Source organism: Colossoma macropomum, unplaced genomic scaffold (assembly GCF_904425465.1).
Source record: "Colossoma macropomum unplaced genomic scaffold, Colossoma_macropomum, whole genome shotgun sequence".
NCBI classification, from domain to species: Eukaryota; Metazoa; Chordata; class Actinopteri; order Characiformes; family Serrasalmidae; genus Colossoma; species Colossoma macropomum.
In genome coordinates, this window is record NW_023495007.1 from 1,063,446 (window position 1) to 1,080,730 (window position 17,285).

At 39.3% G+C, this 17,285-nt stretch overlaps 1 protein-coding gene and 1 long non-coding RNA gene across 3 annotated transcripts in view; one reads left to right on the forward strand and one right to left on the reverse strand.

The window, feature by feature from the left end:
- Positions 1-1,423: 1,423 nt before the first annotated feature.
- LOC118800883 lies at positions 1,424-6,483 on the reverse strand. 2 transcript variants are annotated; one of them, XR_005006401.1, is made up of 3 exons: positions 6,292-6,483; positions 3,338-3,407; positions 1,424-1,709 (listed from the first exon to the last, which is right to left on the reverse strand). It is a non-coding gene; the product is annotated as an uncharacterized LOC118800883 (long non-coding RNA). The 2 variants fall into 2 exon arrangements; XR_005006402.1 differs by lacking the exon at positions 6,292-6,483 and adding an exon at positions 4,012-4,113.
- A 656-nt stretch (positions 6,484-7,139) lies between these two features.
- ubl3a (ubiquitin-like 3a) overlaps positions 7,140-17,285 on the forward strand; it is a 31,927-nt gene continuing 21,781 nt past the window's right edge. Inside the window, exon 1 of the mRNA XM_036560955.1 lies at positions 7,140-7,867. Coding sequence (XP_036416848.1) covers positions 7,841-7,867 — 27 coding nt within the window. The 5' untranslated portion in view covers positions 7,140-7,840. The remainder of the gene's footprint in view (positions 7,868-17,285) is intronic.

A 17,285-nucleotide genomic window follows, 5' to 3' on the forward strand; every position in this document is an offset into this window, starting at 1 on the left:
CAATCAAAACTTAACAATGAAATTAGAGTATTACTTCAATACTTCAAGAGTTTTATATGGATTAAAATGAAATTTAATGTATTTCACTTGAATATAAACTACACACATGTATTTTTTTATTTCACAGAAATCATTAGACCTTCTCTGAAGGCCTAGAAGGCCCCTGGGGTTCCCCACTCGTCTTTTCTCCCTGTAGTTTAGGTGATTCAAGTTTGGAAATGTAAATTCAGGGAAAATTCAAATGCTGCAAATTAGCATGAGTAGGTGTCCATCATAGGGATTACACATGCACACTTATATGTGTGTCTGTCTCTCCTTCTCTCGCTCAATCCTTGGAGGTATAGGATGGAGGCGAATGCTTGGTGGGGCATCTAATGTGTCTATTTTTGTCCATCTCTGAACGACTGTCCATACACTCCCTGGGATTTAAATTCCCTGTGTGTCGTAACATAAGCTGTGACCTTTAATACAATCGGCCCATACTCCATCTGGACCGGGCTAGATTTAGCAGACTTAATGGATATAATCTAAGAAAAAAGATGTGGAGTGGCTGCTTATGTTGCACTCTCATGGCACACCATATGTATTTAGAAAATGGCTACCATGGTTAGCTTAGCTCTCATGTATGACTGGTCTGTGTCGATCACATGCACACTGAAGAGCGAGGAAATTCAGTTACTGAATTTTTAAGGTTTGTGCGCACAGTGCCACAATGCAAACCTTGTTTTTATTATTGTTGTTATTACCATTTCTAACCTGTACTGCATTTTGAAAACTGAACCAGTAGTGCTGGGGAGGTAGAGATATTTTCACGTGCTGCATAGGCGTTTGAGCGTGTGTTTCCTGAGCTCAGTTATTGTGCACTCTTTGATGTCTCCCTTGGGATGCAGAGCTCATTGGTGGCTGTTGATATTCAGTACCAAATTTCCTGTCTTAAACATGCGACTCCCTCAGCGTCAGAAAGAACAGCACTTCCTGTGAAATGAATACCTGACATGGCCTGGCGTACACCATGGAGAATGCAGGGATTGAAAAGGTCATATGGGACTATGGAATCACTAGTAATAGAAAATAAATATAATAGAAAAGCAAAGATTCTATTTTAGCGATTACAGTAACCTCAGTCCAGCTATTCACCATGAACCACTGTGTTTATATCTTTTTCCACAGATATCACAGAATTTAACTTTGCATACCCTGAACACTTGGTCATTTGAATGCATGCACACTGCTTTTACAGTGGTATGCAAAAGTTTGGCCACCCCTGTTCAAATTACATGTTTTAGGTTTACTTTGTAAGTGAAAACAAGTACACACCCTCTTCTTACTGTTTATTTGCCTGATGTATAATATTGAGGGAAAAAATGACACATGGCCTGCAAAGGTTATGGCACATTTCATGTTCCATTATGTTCATATCAGCAAATAAATAGGGAATGTACACAAAACATTTGATTATAGTTTGACCATGGGTATTCAAGCCTTTGTATGTGACTGTACAGAAAGACTTAGCGAGGGGGTCACCGCATGGAGTCAAAGCCTCTTCACTGCCCCTGAGCACTCAGAGCCACTGTCTTTGGGCTGAGAGCCATTGGCGGACGCTGGTGCCAAAGCTCTGATCTCGCAGGCTTTCCTCTCCAAATTAGTTCAGCACGTTCAGCCCAGCTTGAACCCTTGTTATGAACTTGCCAGTCAGATGCAGGATATCGCTGAGGGGGGAGAGAGACAGCAAAACATGCTCATAGCTGATTACCAAACACTTACTTCCCCTTACTGATGACATAACACTCCACACCCAAACAGGAACAAACATGCTACTGCCAGCACTGACAAGGGCTGGACACAGAGAGCCTTTCCACAATTGATGTACATATTTTCAAAGCATTGTAAAGATGGTGATTAACGTAATAGTGATTAACTTGTGTGAATGGATGACACCATCTTAGCTGCGTTACAGTGTGTTACAATGGCATATGACACACTATGACATTAGTACTAAAGTGAATTCAGGTGACATCACCACGCTCCCCTTCACCTGGTCACAATGTGTTGTTACCCTTTAGCCCAGCAGGTGTCACTGTCTCTAAGTGTGTTCCATGTATGTAGATTGTGTGTACATGGTGTAAAGTTTCTTGGGAAAAGAAACTTTTATCTTTCATCAGATAGACAGAAAATCTCAGTCCGTCTTTGAATGTGCCTGATGGACATTTAAGATGTGTATCTATAAAATGTTATGTTTATTCTAGTACTAGTACTGTTTGTACTAGTATTTTTGATATGTTTAACCCAGAAATAAGAATGAATTGGACTGGTGTTGACGCATCTCTTACGTCACTGTTTACTGACATTTTGTGTAAAAGCCATGCTTTTTGCGTTGAGCTGGGACCCATATTCCCCTATCATTATCAGAGAAACCAAGATCTGTTCTCAGATTTGTGGAAAGGATTCAGTGTAACCAGCACTTGGCATCCACATAGAGAAACGTGCCTAATTTGTTTGCGTGGTTTAGGCACTGCAAAGACTCGAGCTGGTAATGACTGCCCTATGACACATTAGAAGAATAAGAGGATTCTTGTAATGCTATTACATACTCCAACATTATCATTCAGGTGGCTAACTGCAACCACATTTCCCACACTGATGTCACTTCCAATCTCAAAACACACCATAACCTCTCATGCATCCATCGCCATGCAATCCATTTTGGTCAGCTTATTTTTTTCTGTGGAGCATTAGTACATGCCATGACAAAGTCACCTGTGAAAAAGTATTGGGCAGATAAGATACTGTGCTGGCAATGAATTTCCAAACAAGATGCTGACCTCACTTTGTACAGTAATAACACAGCCATGTAGCTGTTAAACTGGCAAAAGGTCCACCCAAACACAAGATCAGACCAGCACAAGGGTGCGGTTATAATGTCTGTATGACCTCAGCATAACAATGCTGATAAATACAGTCTCTTGGAAAAGGTGTGGACATACAGGTTCAAAACAGAAACAGACTTTGAAACCAGACCTTACAAAGTGGCAAAATGTCTCAAACAAAGTGTGTTGCATTGCATCTTGAAGCACTGTAGGTCAAAAAGAAAGAACAACAAAGCTGAATGCTGCAGTTTCACTGAAAGAGAACTGAACCTATGACTATTTCACTTATTCTCCTTTTTAACCAAGCACAATATTTTCAGAGTTTTATGAATGTCCGGCTTGGAGCTTGTGATTGAGACAGTGGAAAGGTTGAGGGAACCTACCAGACAAGTTTGTCCAAAGGCGGAAAGAAAAATACTGTCAGCGGTGGCTGCCATGGAGAACAGAGCAATAGTGACTTATGTACTCACCAGTGTAATGTTGAATCCAGTATTACTTGTTGCTATTCCAACATACACAGCTCCATATAACCACAGCTGCCTACCAGAAAGAGAAAAAGGGTTCATGGAAATTTTTAGATGCTCAAAGGTGGAGAAGTAAACAGGTATATGTTTAGAAGGTCTGTACTTGGAAAGAACCGTAGGGTAACTGTTCCACCCAATGACCTGCTTTAGCTTAGAGAAGAGAAGAACATACACTACCCTTCGTATACTGGGTTAGAATCACTTGTCATACTAATAATTTTTATTTTATGTACGATAATATAGTGTTTCATGTAGATTTAAAGGACAGATGTTCTATATTTTTCTAGGATGTCCTTTTTTCCCTGAGGTCCACTAATAAAGTTTTGTGTGGTTTAAAGTACCTTAAATAGACAATGGTCTATCCCTTAGAATATAACAGGCTGTTGTTGCTACTGTCCCTTTAAGACTGGTATATGTAAATGAACTCTGTTCTGATCTGAAATGCTCTTTACAACCTTAGTGTGAATGAAGCTAAACTGCTATAGGCTGAACAGGCGGATGTATGCAATTGCATTGATTTTGGGACAAAAAATATAATTTAGCCACACCAAAACTAAAAATCTTATGATAAGTAACTCACTGCACTTTTCTGAGTTTAGTCAAAAGTTCTTTTAACTCACGTTTTTTGTACTGTATCTCAGTACAGTCAGCACTGCATCTCAAGTTGAGCTTACTCAAAAATGTGAATGTGCTGCTTCTTTATAAGCTGAAATTGCTTTTTTGTTGGATTTTCACTCCTCCTCTTCAGTTTGGTCATTGCTAGTTCACACCTACAGGCTAAAACCTCCCTGCTGCATGATACTGCTGGAGACTGGGGGGGTGGAGGGCAGAGTGCTTCCTTTTCTCAGATTCCTGACAATGGAGGGCTGTGGCTTGTATTTTAACTCATGATCTCCTGATGACTGAGCAGTTAGACAGTTGTGTCACAATATTACTCAAACTTTTGTCCAATGAAGAATGAAAAGGTTCCTCATAATTAATGTAGGCTGTATGTAAGCTAAATTAAGCCTGCATACAACAGACGCAAAATGCAAATCTAGTTCATGCAAATCTAGTGTAGAGATTCAGTTTTCTTGCCTATTACAATGGCTTTTTTTCTTTCTTGTATCACTAAAATGTTTGTAATCTGATCTGAATATTTCTATAAATATTTAAGCAAAATACTCTAATATTGATAAAAAATATAATTATGAAGAAAAAGGAAAGACTTTTAATAACTGCTGTGGCGTAAGTCATCATGGCATGATTGTAGTACAGTAAAGAGGTGCTGAAAACGATTCCAGGCCAGGTTGGGCCTTCTTTCTTTATGACATTACTGGTTATAAATAAACGAAACAACAATCGATTTTGAGTTTAAAACTGTAATTGACAGGTATATCTGACACTTCTTTTGCAACTCTTTGTACTTTTTTGACAGCCATCTGGCGACCGTCAAAGTTTCCTCAAATCATCTCAAAAAGTGGAGAGGATATGTCCCCTCCGTTATAATTATTTTCTACAATTTCCTATTAAAAACATTGATTCCAAACTTTAGGACAGTGGTGTACATGAATGCACATGCGGTTGGCAAAGGCTGATGTATTACTTTATGTACCTATAAAGTAATAATATAAGAACACATGTGACTGTTTACTGTTTTAAAAAATTAAGGAAGTTTTTATGTCTTCCTTGAATTTTTACAGCTATCGATAGCATGCACACTACAAAATTGATGTCTTCAAAACAAGATCAAGGTCCACTGGAGACTAACACTGACATTGGGAATGTTAATAATCAACTTGACACATTTGTGCACATGCAGTGGGGAATTTGTGAAACACCTTGAGTATATCCTGAATAAAAGTAAAAAGGCTTCTTTATTTCGATTCAGACAGTAGAATTGGTGTAACTCTAGGCCGTGTGCTATGTCTCAACTGGTTTGGTCTGTGCCATTTACTGTAAGACTATTGATCTACTGTACAAGTGGTATGGTTAAAATCAAGTGGTTAAACAAACAGTTATTGTACTGTAAGCAGTAGCCCCCAATGCCTTTAGCTTTTGAAGTTTTTGGTGAATCAGAAGTGGAACACAAATTTCCCTGAAATGGTGACTGAAAAGGAATGATCCAGAATGTTACAGGAAGTATTTCACTTAAAGAGCCCATATCCTACATTTTATGACCAAAACAGTCATAATTAATTTTTATAAGATCATTTTCAAACCTCCCTTCATACCATAGCTGTTTTTGTTAATGGGCCTTCTACCATGATATATGTCGATACAACAGAACTGATTGGCTGCTCTGAATTGTACCTCATTCCAAAATTAGTCCAGGCTTAAACACTCCTTAACTTCAGTGTGAATATGAAGGGCTAAAGTGCTGTATGCTGAATAGGCAGATGTATGACATCATAAAAACAAAACAAAACAGGCTTCGTTTCTATATAAGGCCTATATGGACTGGTGAATGAATGGTAAATTTTTTAACTTCAGCAATGTTTACATATTATATCACACTTCTATTTCAAAAGAATGAGGAAAAATTGGTTTTCCATGATGTGGGCCCTTCAAATGCACATAGACGAGCCTGTTAGGCCTACAGTTCTTTGTACTCCAGAGTCAGTCACATGTAAACACATATGAGTTCTTCCACAGCCCTAAGCTGGAACCTGGTGAGCTGCTTTACTTCCAGAATCCAAGTCTGGAGGGCAAAAGAAAGGTTTCACTATCCCAGGTTCCTGATGCGTATGTATTTGTACCTTCTCCATTGTGCATCTTTCTCAGAGTTTCACAACAATGGCTTTTGTGTAAACTTCCTATTACGTATGTTACAACGAACAATCAGGAAGTAATTACATTTTTGTTAAGATGTGAACACACACATTTCTGAATCTGAATCAAAAAAATCTCTGAGAATCTACCTGGGTTTGTGTGGCTGTTATTTCCATTAAGAGGACAGACTGGCTAACAGGAGTACGAATGCTTTTCTGCGGAGGCACCAAATAATCAGTTGCAGATTAAGGAGTTAATCCTCTTCAGGATCTATGAGCCAGGCTCCTCATGATAGAACAAATTCCTTTTAGTGCCACAGCATAGATACAGACCTTGCTGTGATCCAGTACACAGGCATATACACAGACACACAAAGACAAACATGGGCACACACACACACACACACACACACACACACACACACACACACATACATACAAGAGGACCAAGTTGTTCCCTTTTGACATGTGTGGGCAACTTTACAGAGGAGGGAGGATTTAAGGGTGTCTATTTCGAACCTGGAGGATCAAATTAGACTGCTCAGGGATGGATGGATACATTGAGTAAAAAAGATACAAACCTTTTATTTAAACATACATAAAGGCAAGCAACAAATCAGATCGTTTTTCCTAATAATAATAATGTTTTTAATTTTATCCGCAACTTCAGCCATTAATGATACATGTAGCAAGAATCTAAGACCTGATTTTGTGGCCAATGAAATGAAAAATTATTTTCGTTAATTCATCAGTAGTAAAAGGCTGAGGGAACTTTTATTCCACCCGTAATCCGACAAACCCCGCCTCCTAAGCTACGTTTGGCTACTAATTCATACTCCCAAGCAGTCCGCCGACAATCGTGGGGCAGGAGGCTTGATCCTTCTAGCCAATCCTAGCGCAGGGGGCAGGGCGTCCGGAATACGGGCGGGAAAACAGAACAGAATAAAGCGGAGAGGCTTTGCTCTTTCGTCTCGCCCCGCCCCTCTTTGCTTAGTCCACGCGGGGGCGGATCGCTCGTATCTACATACCAAACAACGCCGCGCCTTTTTATCTCTGAGCCCAGCAAAGCAGCTCCGTTTTGGCCGCTCCGCTTTTTCTGCCCCCGCCAACTGCCGCCATGTTTTTGTGAGGCAGAATGACAGCAGAGAGAGCGCAGAGGAAGACGAACGTAGACTGTGAAAAACCCTACATATAACAGTGTTTTTTAATCGTTTGGATGCCCGGTTTTCTCAGTAACGACATTACGACGGAAGTCATTTTGTAGGATTAATTTGTCAAAAGCAAGGATTTCCTCAGAAAAGGTCAAGTCTTGGATGTTATAATACACTAATATTCTATTTTTCGTACGGCGTACGACACTTTTTTTTTTTAACATATCATTTCGTTCAGGATGGGACGGAATCCTCCCACGTAAAAACGAGAATTACATTTTTCCTATCTTTTTTTTCGTACGTTCTGTGCTACCATGAGAAGTAAACGAATTAGATGCGTATTTAAAGACGAACACGTTGCTATATACTTTTAAAACCTCCTTTGTGTTTACAACTTCGTACGAACGGCAGGAGTAACAAAATCAACACGAGTGTTTTTTTCTGTGGTAAAGTGGTTGGTTTCAGGTTATCCGTGGTGAACTGTCAAACAAGGAAGGAAGAAAAGTTTTTTTTACCTAAAGTGACTTTGCAAAGAAAGAGGACAAAAGATGACGGGCAGTATCCCAGCTGATATGGTAAGAATGTGTCGTATACTGTTATTCTGTATAGAACTGCAGGCTAAATTGAAACTTCAAGTGAACGCAGAGCTCTTCACTAGTAAGGATTACCAGAGTTTCCAGAGCTCGTTGGAAATTACTGAGAAATCTAGGGTTGGCGTCAGACCCTGATGATAAAGCTACAATGAACCTAATCTGAGCTGTTTACATGTAACCCTTCCAATTTTCCAGAGACCACCTCCACCAGAGATCCACAAGAGATCCACCACCTCCGTGAAAATCTTCTCTATCACAAAGTTAGAGTGTAGATATATGGCGTTATCACCGAGTTTATCTGATTGTTGGTTCCCACCTTAATATTGCCATACAGTGATTTAGCATATCTTATGTTTACACAGTGACTACATGACTTTCATGTTGAGATTAAGGTGTAGAAGTGTGATGAATTCTTTAATGATTAGAAACAGACCTTCAGACGTTCTCAGCCTTTTAGCATTTGCAGACTTCGAGAAGTATGATGGCATGCATACTTTGTCATACTGATTTATGGTCTAGTTGCTATATGTTGCAAGCATGTCATGAAAATAATAGAATGATAGTAATTAGCGGGTTAGGTTATGAGCCAGACATTTGTGGATGCTTAAAATAATATGCAGGCCTCAGGGCTAGAGTTCATAGATTGGTCTGGCTTTAGAGAAGGCAACTTGACCTGTCTGTCACTATTGAGAGACAGTGACAGTGTGAGCCTACAGAGATTTGCCTTGTGCTATAACTTCCAAGGCTGATGCAGGGTCATTGGCTGGCTGAAGTGGAAATTAACCCTTGCTTAGTCTATTTCTCACCAGACTTGACAGCCAGCGTAGAGCAAGTGCCAATAAACTGTCAAGTACTGTTGGTTTTTATGCATACAAATGCATTTTTTCCAGGCCCAGCCTGCATCTGACGTTATCTCCTTTGACTCAGAAAGGCCCTCTTATAGTGACCCTGTATTCTGGAGACCAGAATTAAGATCAGATCACCATGTAATGCCTTTTGCTTTTCAAGGTTGTTAGAAATTTCATGGTATGCTCTATAGTGCAATGTTAAGTCGTTGTGGCTATCATAATACAATAATCAGTGCTCTGAACATAAACCATTGTCACAGTGCATATTACAGTTTGTAATGTTGTGTTGGCTGTTTTTACATTTACATGGTGGAATCTTAGAGCATGGCTATTATACATATACCATATACCTATTATACATACCATATGGCTATTATACATATATGCTGTACCATGCTTATCTATTGGCTGTTTCTACATGTACATGGCTGAGTCTTAGGGCCTCACTATAACTTCCGGCCTGATTGTACAGCAGATGCTCTGAGGAAATGGTCAATAAGCTGTCAAATGTAAAATCGTCACAGCCCTAAAGATGTTTTCTAAGAGTTTTGTCGTCAGAGAGCACGTTTGACACGTTGACAGAACAATTATGTACCGTATTTTTAAGCATCTACCAGTACAATAGTGTGTGATGAGTAGGGTTATTCTAGAAAAGGTTGTTTTGTGTGCGTGTTCTAAGGTTTAAATGCCCATTTTAAACATCTTTATCTCAGCCATCTCATATTCAGTCCCTGAAACACCAGCTTGCACCAGTATTGAGGGGGGTTAAATTGGGGGTGGGACACTGCAACAATGGCAGTATTTGTGTGTCTGTGTGTGTGCTCATGCACATTTGTCTGTGTGTGGGCATTTGGCTGAATGGGTTGTATCTTTATGGAATGATCTCACTTTTCACCGAAAGAGTGAGAGCTGAAGAATGTAAATCAGTGATATTTGCAGATTCCCAAAGCTGAAAAGCCACGATAAGTCACTGTGACATGTAGACAGTTCTTGGCAGTTCTTTCAGTGTTGCGTATCGGTATAAGCATGACAGGACTGTGTCACTTTGTACCGTAGGTTTCAAAACTCACTCGCTGTACCCTTAGGGAACCCTCAGAGGAACACCCATTACATTGGAAATGTCACTTTAGCTGTTAAATGACCCCTTCCTTGCTGTGTTCAGATTTCCCATGTCTGACTGATGTGGGGGAGGAGGTCTTTGCTACTGCTATTTCCCCTGCATTGGTCAACACTTTGTTACATCCTGATCAGGATTCTGCTGATATAGGATAAGGTCTTGTTTGAGGTGTCTAAAAATATGACCTGTGATACATGATATGGTTTTCAGGATTCTAAGACTGGGACACACATCACAGGCCTCTCTTTAAAGTAACTGAATGGGAAATTCCACCATTTTTTCCCCAAATGTCCATATAATTCAATCACTGAGATCTAGATAAAGTCATTCAGAGTGGTTTGATGTGAAATGGTGCATTGTACAATGGTGGTGATAAGAAACAAGGGTTGTATATACAACCATTTTATTTACAGTATGTTTCTTCTGAGTTTTTATCATATGCTAATAATAGTAAAATAGTGGAAAATCTGGAAAAAGTTTTCTTTTGGTCATAGAGATCTACCACCCTGCAGAGTTTAGCTCCAACCCTAATCCAACACACTTGATCCAGGTAATAAAGGCCTTCAGGGACATCTGAATACAGAGCCGTGTTGTTGCAGTTTCGTTACTGCATACAATAAAATGCATTTATTTTCATTGTATTGTGATACAGTAATATCACAATAAAAATAAATACATACAAAATAAATACATAAAAGTCTTGATTGATACAATGAAAATGAGTACATAAAAGTCTTGATTGATTCAGGAAGACTAAGAGGATGTAGAGTGTGGCCTTTCTTTCCTGACAGAATGCTGTGTCATTGGAGCTTTGCATAGATTATTATCAGTATTTGGGCTGACTGAATTCAAGGGTAAGTGAGATGAGAGATCACAAAGGACAGGCTCATTCATGTAGTCAGGCTTGATTAGGTTATCCATAGAGGTTATGAACAAGCATCTGATGTGGATATCTACTTCTGAATGTGAGGCCATGCTAATATTAATTAGAGAGCTAGGGCATTCCTGACAGGGCTTCGGGTCTATAAGGGTTAACATGTCTACAGAGGGAGAGGAAGTGGCACAGACTTACTCAATAAAGAAGCCTTTCAGTGGAGTGGGGAACAATTTACAACAGTTCTATGAGAGAGGTGCCCCCATTTACTCATACTGCTGCTGGAGCTTTTCTGCTAGCTGTTTTTGATAGTTACCATTGTGTTTAACTTATAATGATCCATAATATTCATTCAGTATGAGTATATGTTTGAGCTGCAGAATTAATAATAATAGGCTATATTAATTTAAATGAAATTATGGCCTCTGCTGCTGATTTCCAAGTAGCAATAATTAATGTACTTTATTTAGCTAGTATTACATCACAGTTTAGTTATAACTGGCCCTACTGATCAAATTATTGTAGTCGTAAACTGTCTGAGACTGAGAAATTCATAAATTTGCCATCTATTATTGACGCTAACTGTACAGTAAGTCAGCTTGCTAATTTTGTTGACTTGAAAAGGGCTGTGCTTCTACAGAAGAGAGGTTTTTTGACGACACTTTGTTTTTCGAGGAAATCTGGTTTGAGTATATCTTAAGCCGCTTTCAGTATTTTCTGCAAGCTATTTTTATTGTTTTTTTGTTTTTTTTTTACGATTTTGCCAGCTCAGTTCATCCTTAAACATGACTGATGTTTTTTCATCGGAGTGAACGGTTGTGTGGTCTGTGGAAAAGGTGACTGCATGGTATTTGTCACACATATGAAAAGACTTAAAGAAAAAAAAACGGTTCTAGAGCTCTCGTCTGCTGCTGTATCACTCTGCGTCTCTCAGGGCCTAATGACATAACTACGCAAACATCCCTTTGTAGGCTTTTACTTGCGGAAGTCAAAGATTCAAATCTTAGTCCAGACTCCCTTTTCCTGGCCTCAATGGCTGCCATTGTGATTGTACAATTTTTCACTTCCCAAGAGATCTTGATTTGTATGGTACTATCTACAGTCTTAAAAAGTGTCAAATTGATTCACGTTTGTATTATTAAAGTGAGTCTGTCTTTCCCTCTTTTGTCGTATTTTTATTGTCATGACTTCAGAGTTTTGTTTTGGATGGCCTGGAGCTATGATGTTTCTTTTTGTGCATTACCATAACTAGGATGGTTAGTTATCATAATCAGCCTCTTACACATTTCAATTCATAGCATTATTTCACAGAAATGCCCATGTCAGCCTGAATATAAACATTTGATCACACTTTCATATACAACAGGGATGCCCTGCAGAGTTTAATTTAAACTCTTTTCTAACAAAACTGCTGCAACTAATCAGGGTTTTCAGGAGTGTCTGAACATCACAGCTTGGTGCATTACATTGTGAGTGGTAGAGATAATGGTAAAAGTAGCATACTAGTGGAAATCTGTGGGGTGGTGTGGCTTCAACCACACTGTTTAAAACATTATTGATTATTTCTAGTAGAGTGACTGGATTACAACTGTAGCTAGTGCTAGAAGGCAGACAAGTGGACCTCTGTTATTTCAAACATGTTCAAGTAGAGAATATATCTGACCATTTTGAAGAATTCTTTCAATACACAGTCTGGCCTCCACCTGTCAACTGCCCAAGACCAAATTGTGCTCATGGCATCCCATGCTCTCTAGCTGGTCCATTGCCTCTCCGAACTGAATTTGAATTCTCACTTGACTCACCTGTTCATGGAAGCTTTCTTATGATTTTTATAATTTAATTTTGCCTGTACCCATGTTTTATTGCCTTATTATTGCCTAGTTTTAAAAGAAATATATTTCACAATATATGTTTTATAATTATTTTTTTTTATGAAATGCGCTTTATAAATAAATGGGGTATGGAAGGATAGGTCGGCACCCCTCCCCCACTCTGCAGATGCCTGCCCTTCACATCAGCAGGCACGTGGGCAGCGCCTGCAGGGCGAGAGACTGCCTGCCTTCATCTAGCACACAGAGAGAGGATGAAGCACTATTCATCTCTCTTTCTCTTTTTTTCCTCCCTCCCATTTTCCTGTTTGCTTCTCCTTGGATATCCCTGGATCTCCCTTACTCTATTTCAGTTCCTTTTTTTATATCTCCATTGAACCTGCCGCTTAGTGTCATGCACCAACCTGGCTTAAATGTTTTAAGTAAACAGTACAATATTACAGTGATACTTACAGGGCATCATTGTAGTATGCCTTTGTCAATTATGTGTGGGCATTAAGTATTTGGGTATCAACGGCCATAAGGTATTGTATGCATGCAACACCCTTATAGTCCGAAAGGTGATCAGTTCTAACATAACATATTGTGAGGTAAATTTAGTATTAGCTTATTAAGTGTGCATAATAATTAGTACAATCATTCAGGTGTCCTACCTAAAACTGTCACCTTTCAAGGATCTTAGGATGTCTTTGGCTAGCACTAGACTAAGCTCAGAGAAGTGAGATCCCACCACAGAGCAGGGATTGTGCATGCAGTTTAACCACAGGTCTACCAAAATGCACTTTTTCCTGTCTACGGTATAAGCATTAAATTGGCTGTTAATACTAAGTGTAAAACAGCTGAAGACACTGAGCTGTACTTCACCAGGCTTTTTAGTACATGCTCATCATTTTTATTCAGCCATGTTGGTATGAAAAGATAAGCTCTTCTTTTGTAGGCCCTGCTCAGTGTTGCTGTGTGCAGACTGTGCACCAGAGCATTTGCCCTGGATTAGATCAGACGTAACAGCCTTCATCTCTCGTTTACTTTCAGGGATGTTAGAAGCCCTTTCACAGGTCAGGTCGAGGGTAATGCAGCATGACTTTGGTTTACTCAGTACTGTCAACCACATATCATTCTTTGAGGTGTTTGTATATAAATTTGGGAGAAAGATGGTTTGTGCAGTTTAATTTATTCACTGCTGGAATAATTGCTGCTTAACTTTGAATATGGTCAAAGATTGAGTGAGTGTGTGTATGTGTGTGTGTGTGAGAGAGAGAGAGAAAGAGAGAGAATATGAGCATGAGTGTCCTTCAGGACTGCTGATGAGGCGTCTGGTCAGGCTGAGGCTGCAGCTGTTGTTGTGCTGTGTTAGTGATTAGCTCCGGAAGCTAATGCTAGCACTTCAGTGCTAATGGCTGCGATGTGATGTACTCACATGAGTCAGGGGAAAGTTAGGAGAGTGATAATTGAAGGAGAGGACATGCTGTGACTCTTCAGGAAGTTTTTGAAAGTCACATGCTCAAGAGACAAGGGTCAGTCTATCAAGGAAAAATCCACTGAATACTTTTTCATTGTTATGCTTCTTGAGAAAATCCAGATAACCACGGTTGACATTTTATTAGGTGTGTATGAAATTAAGATTTTATCACTGCATTTAGTGTAATTGTTTTGGAGCAAGTGGCAAGTGGCAAATGTAGAGTTAGTTTTGTGCCAAAATGTTTGAGAGAAGATCCTGATGTTTGAGAGAGGAATGTTCCTGTTTGAGAGGACAGCGGTGCTCTGAGCGCGCAGCTAGTGAACTTGAACGCACTTTCTCAGCACGAAGTACGCAGGTAAACGCCTTCGGATTTGCTCAACAAAACACGCTGGTTTCATTCTAAACTTGAAAATCTGCACAACAGTGCATTTCCCTCTCAGAACTCGTGTGTGCAGAACACTGCGGTTTTCACTCAAAACTGTAAAACCTGCTCAGTCATGCTCTTCACCTTCAAAACTCGCACGTGCGCGCAAATCATCTCTGCTCTCAGCTCCGCAGCGCGCGCTCAACTTTCACATCTCTTCGCTGTAAAATATCTGAATGTTTGTGCCAAAACTCCAGCCAATCAGAGTTGCCGAGGGGCGGTTCCTGTCAGCTTAACGGTAGCTAACTTAAAATAGCTTAACATTAATCAACTAAGCTGACGTTAGCAAGGTTTCTTTGACTGTAGCTAACAGTGTCTAACAGTGTCCTACTGAACTCTCCTATAGTGCTTGTCTTTATAGGATCATCTTGTTAATCCTGTATATTTATCTTGATAAATGGCGTCATCAAAAAACAATACTGACTCCGCTGTCCTCTCAAACTGGAAAATTCCTCTCTCAAACATCAGGATCTTCTCTCAAACATTTTGGCACAAAACTAACTCCATAGGCAAACCTTAGTTTAGTCATTGCTTGTAAACAAACACATTTGTAAATCGAACCAAGGATCACAGTCATGAACAATAAGCAAAGTAATTTCTAGAACAAGCTGTGAAAATGCTGCATGACAGTCAGACACTCAACTAGCTCTAACAGACTTGCAAAGCCTAGAGGGCAACCTCCAAGGCAAAGCGAGTGCCTAGCTTGCTTTGCTACTGCAATAATGTGGTATGGTATATCTAATGAGGTTTACCATTAACATTAGCAACATTCTGTCATTTTCTTTCTCTTGCTATTTAAATTTTATATACTGAATTTATTTACATGATGTGTGAGCAGTGAAACATATTATGCAGTTCTTTGTTTTGCAAAAGTGTAAGATTTCACACTGGCCCATCAACAGTAATACTACTTCAAATTTCTCTAAATTGTAACATATTTTTGCCATCTTATTAACCAAGCATATGTAGACATTTTTTCACAGATTAATAGAATAATATTGTTATAATATTCAACACAAAGCACGCCCCTAGAATCAATAGTGCCCATCAGAGTTTGTTTAGAGTTTGCTAGCATTAACAAGGATTATCATGACTTCACTTTCTAGTGATAAGGTAAGCTTTATTAAGGGTTTTGTTATTTAGTTGCAGATGATAAAGGTATGGCGTCATGCTATTATTGCTTAAGAGGAGATCAAAATACTCAATATAGCCTACATGTTAATAGAGCACAGTTGCAATGTTTCATGTTATATATTAAATAGTTTTATTTATAGTTTTAGTGAAATTTCTGGAACCAAAAAGAATATGAAGCAGCTGGACTCTGGACTTACACACATAACCCCATCAAAGTACAAAATGTTTGCAGGCATGATATTAAATTTGTTAAGCCTATAAACACTTGGCATTTGGTTAATACCGATTTACTGTTGGGAGTATAGTCTAGAAAATAGATTTGCTGATCCAGAGAATAGAATGTCTTTGCTATCCAGTTTCTCTTGTAATGAGTGCCCACAAGTTTTTCAGCAAACCGTCACTACCTCTGTTAGCTAGTTAGCGTTGTTACCTGCACAGGAGTTTGACGTGGTTGACTGAAGTGGTTCATCCAAAGCATGACCTTTTCTGCTGCTCTGAGTGATAAAAATGTATCTACTTGATTTATTATGTAAAGGCGGCCATTCAAACAGTTCAGCGCTAAATGCATATTAGTTACATACCTGTCCAAGAAGAACGTTGCTAATTCTGGATCCAACTTTATTCCCTTCGCGTGTAATAATTCTTTCTGTCCTTGAACAGTTTTCAATGTTGGCTTTAGCACATTTCTTGTTGTTGTTTATTGGCAGCTCAGTGTTTTTTTCCCTACAGTACTAGTATCTGGTGGCACAGTTGCATAGCAGATTCTGCTGTTTTCTAACCAAACACATGGAAATGTCTTATAAAATGACAGGAGCTCAGTGTAAACACAGACGAGCCCCCTGGTATGTAGCGCAGTTTTCCAGCTATGGTTTCTCAGCCATATAGTACACTTGTGCTGATGCCATTGCTAAACATTTTTTCATTTTCATCTTGTTCCATTGAATGTAAAAAAGAAAATCAAATCACCAAATGCACCTTCTAGCATATTTCACTGAAGTCATAGTAGTGATAGAGCAGTGAGAGAAGCATGGGAGCTGTAGGCACAAAAAACCTTCATAAAGGTCAGTGAAATGCAGTAGTGCTTACCTGTTGGGTGTAAGTTTATAAGTATAATCATTTGCTGCAGTAATGTTCTGGGCACTGATGTTGTTTGTAGCATTTAGCATTGCAAATAGCTTAACAGTGTCTATATTAATCAGATATGGACATTTATTTACATTACTCCAAACTTCACCTACAGCACATATAAACAGGATGGAAAGAATCAGCAATTCATGTTCTCAACATTAATTCCAGCTATGAGGCACCAAGGCCCAAAGCCATATAGAGATATGGCCATGAAGGCCATAGTGGGCATCGAGGCCCAGCTTGTCAAAGAGCTGCGAAATGACTTTTTACTTTGTAGTAACCAACACCATAGGAACCCACAGAGAGAAAAGGTCTAGACAGATCGGAATGTGTGTACTATTTGCGTGGTGGATCATTCTAAGCACTGCAGTAACACTGATGTGGTGGTGGTGTGTTAGTGTGTGTTGTGCTGGTCTGAGTGGATCAGACACAGCAGTGCTGCTGGAGTTTTTAAACATTGTGTCCACTCACTGTCCACTCTATTAGACACTCCTACCTTGTCAGTCCACCTTGTAGATGTAAAGTCAGAGACGATAGCTCATTTGCTGCTACACAGTTTGTGTTAGTCATCCTCTAGTCCTTCATCA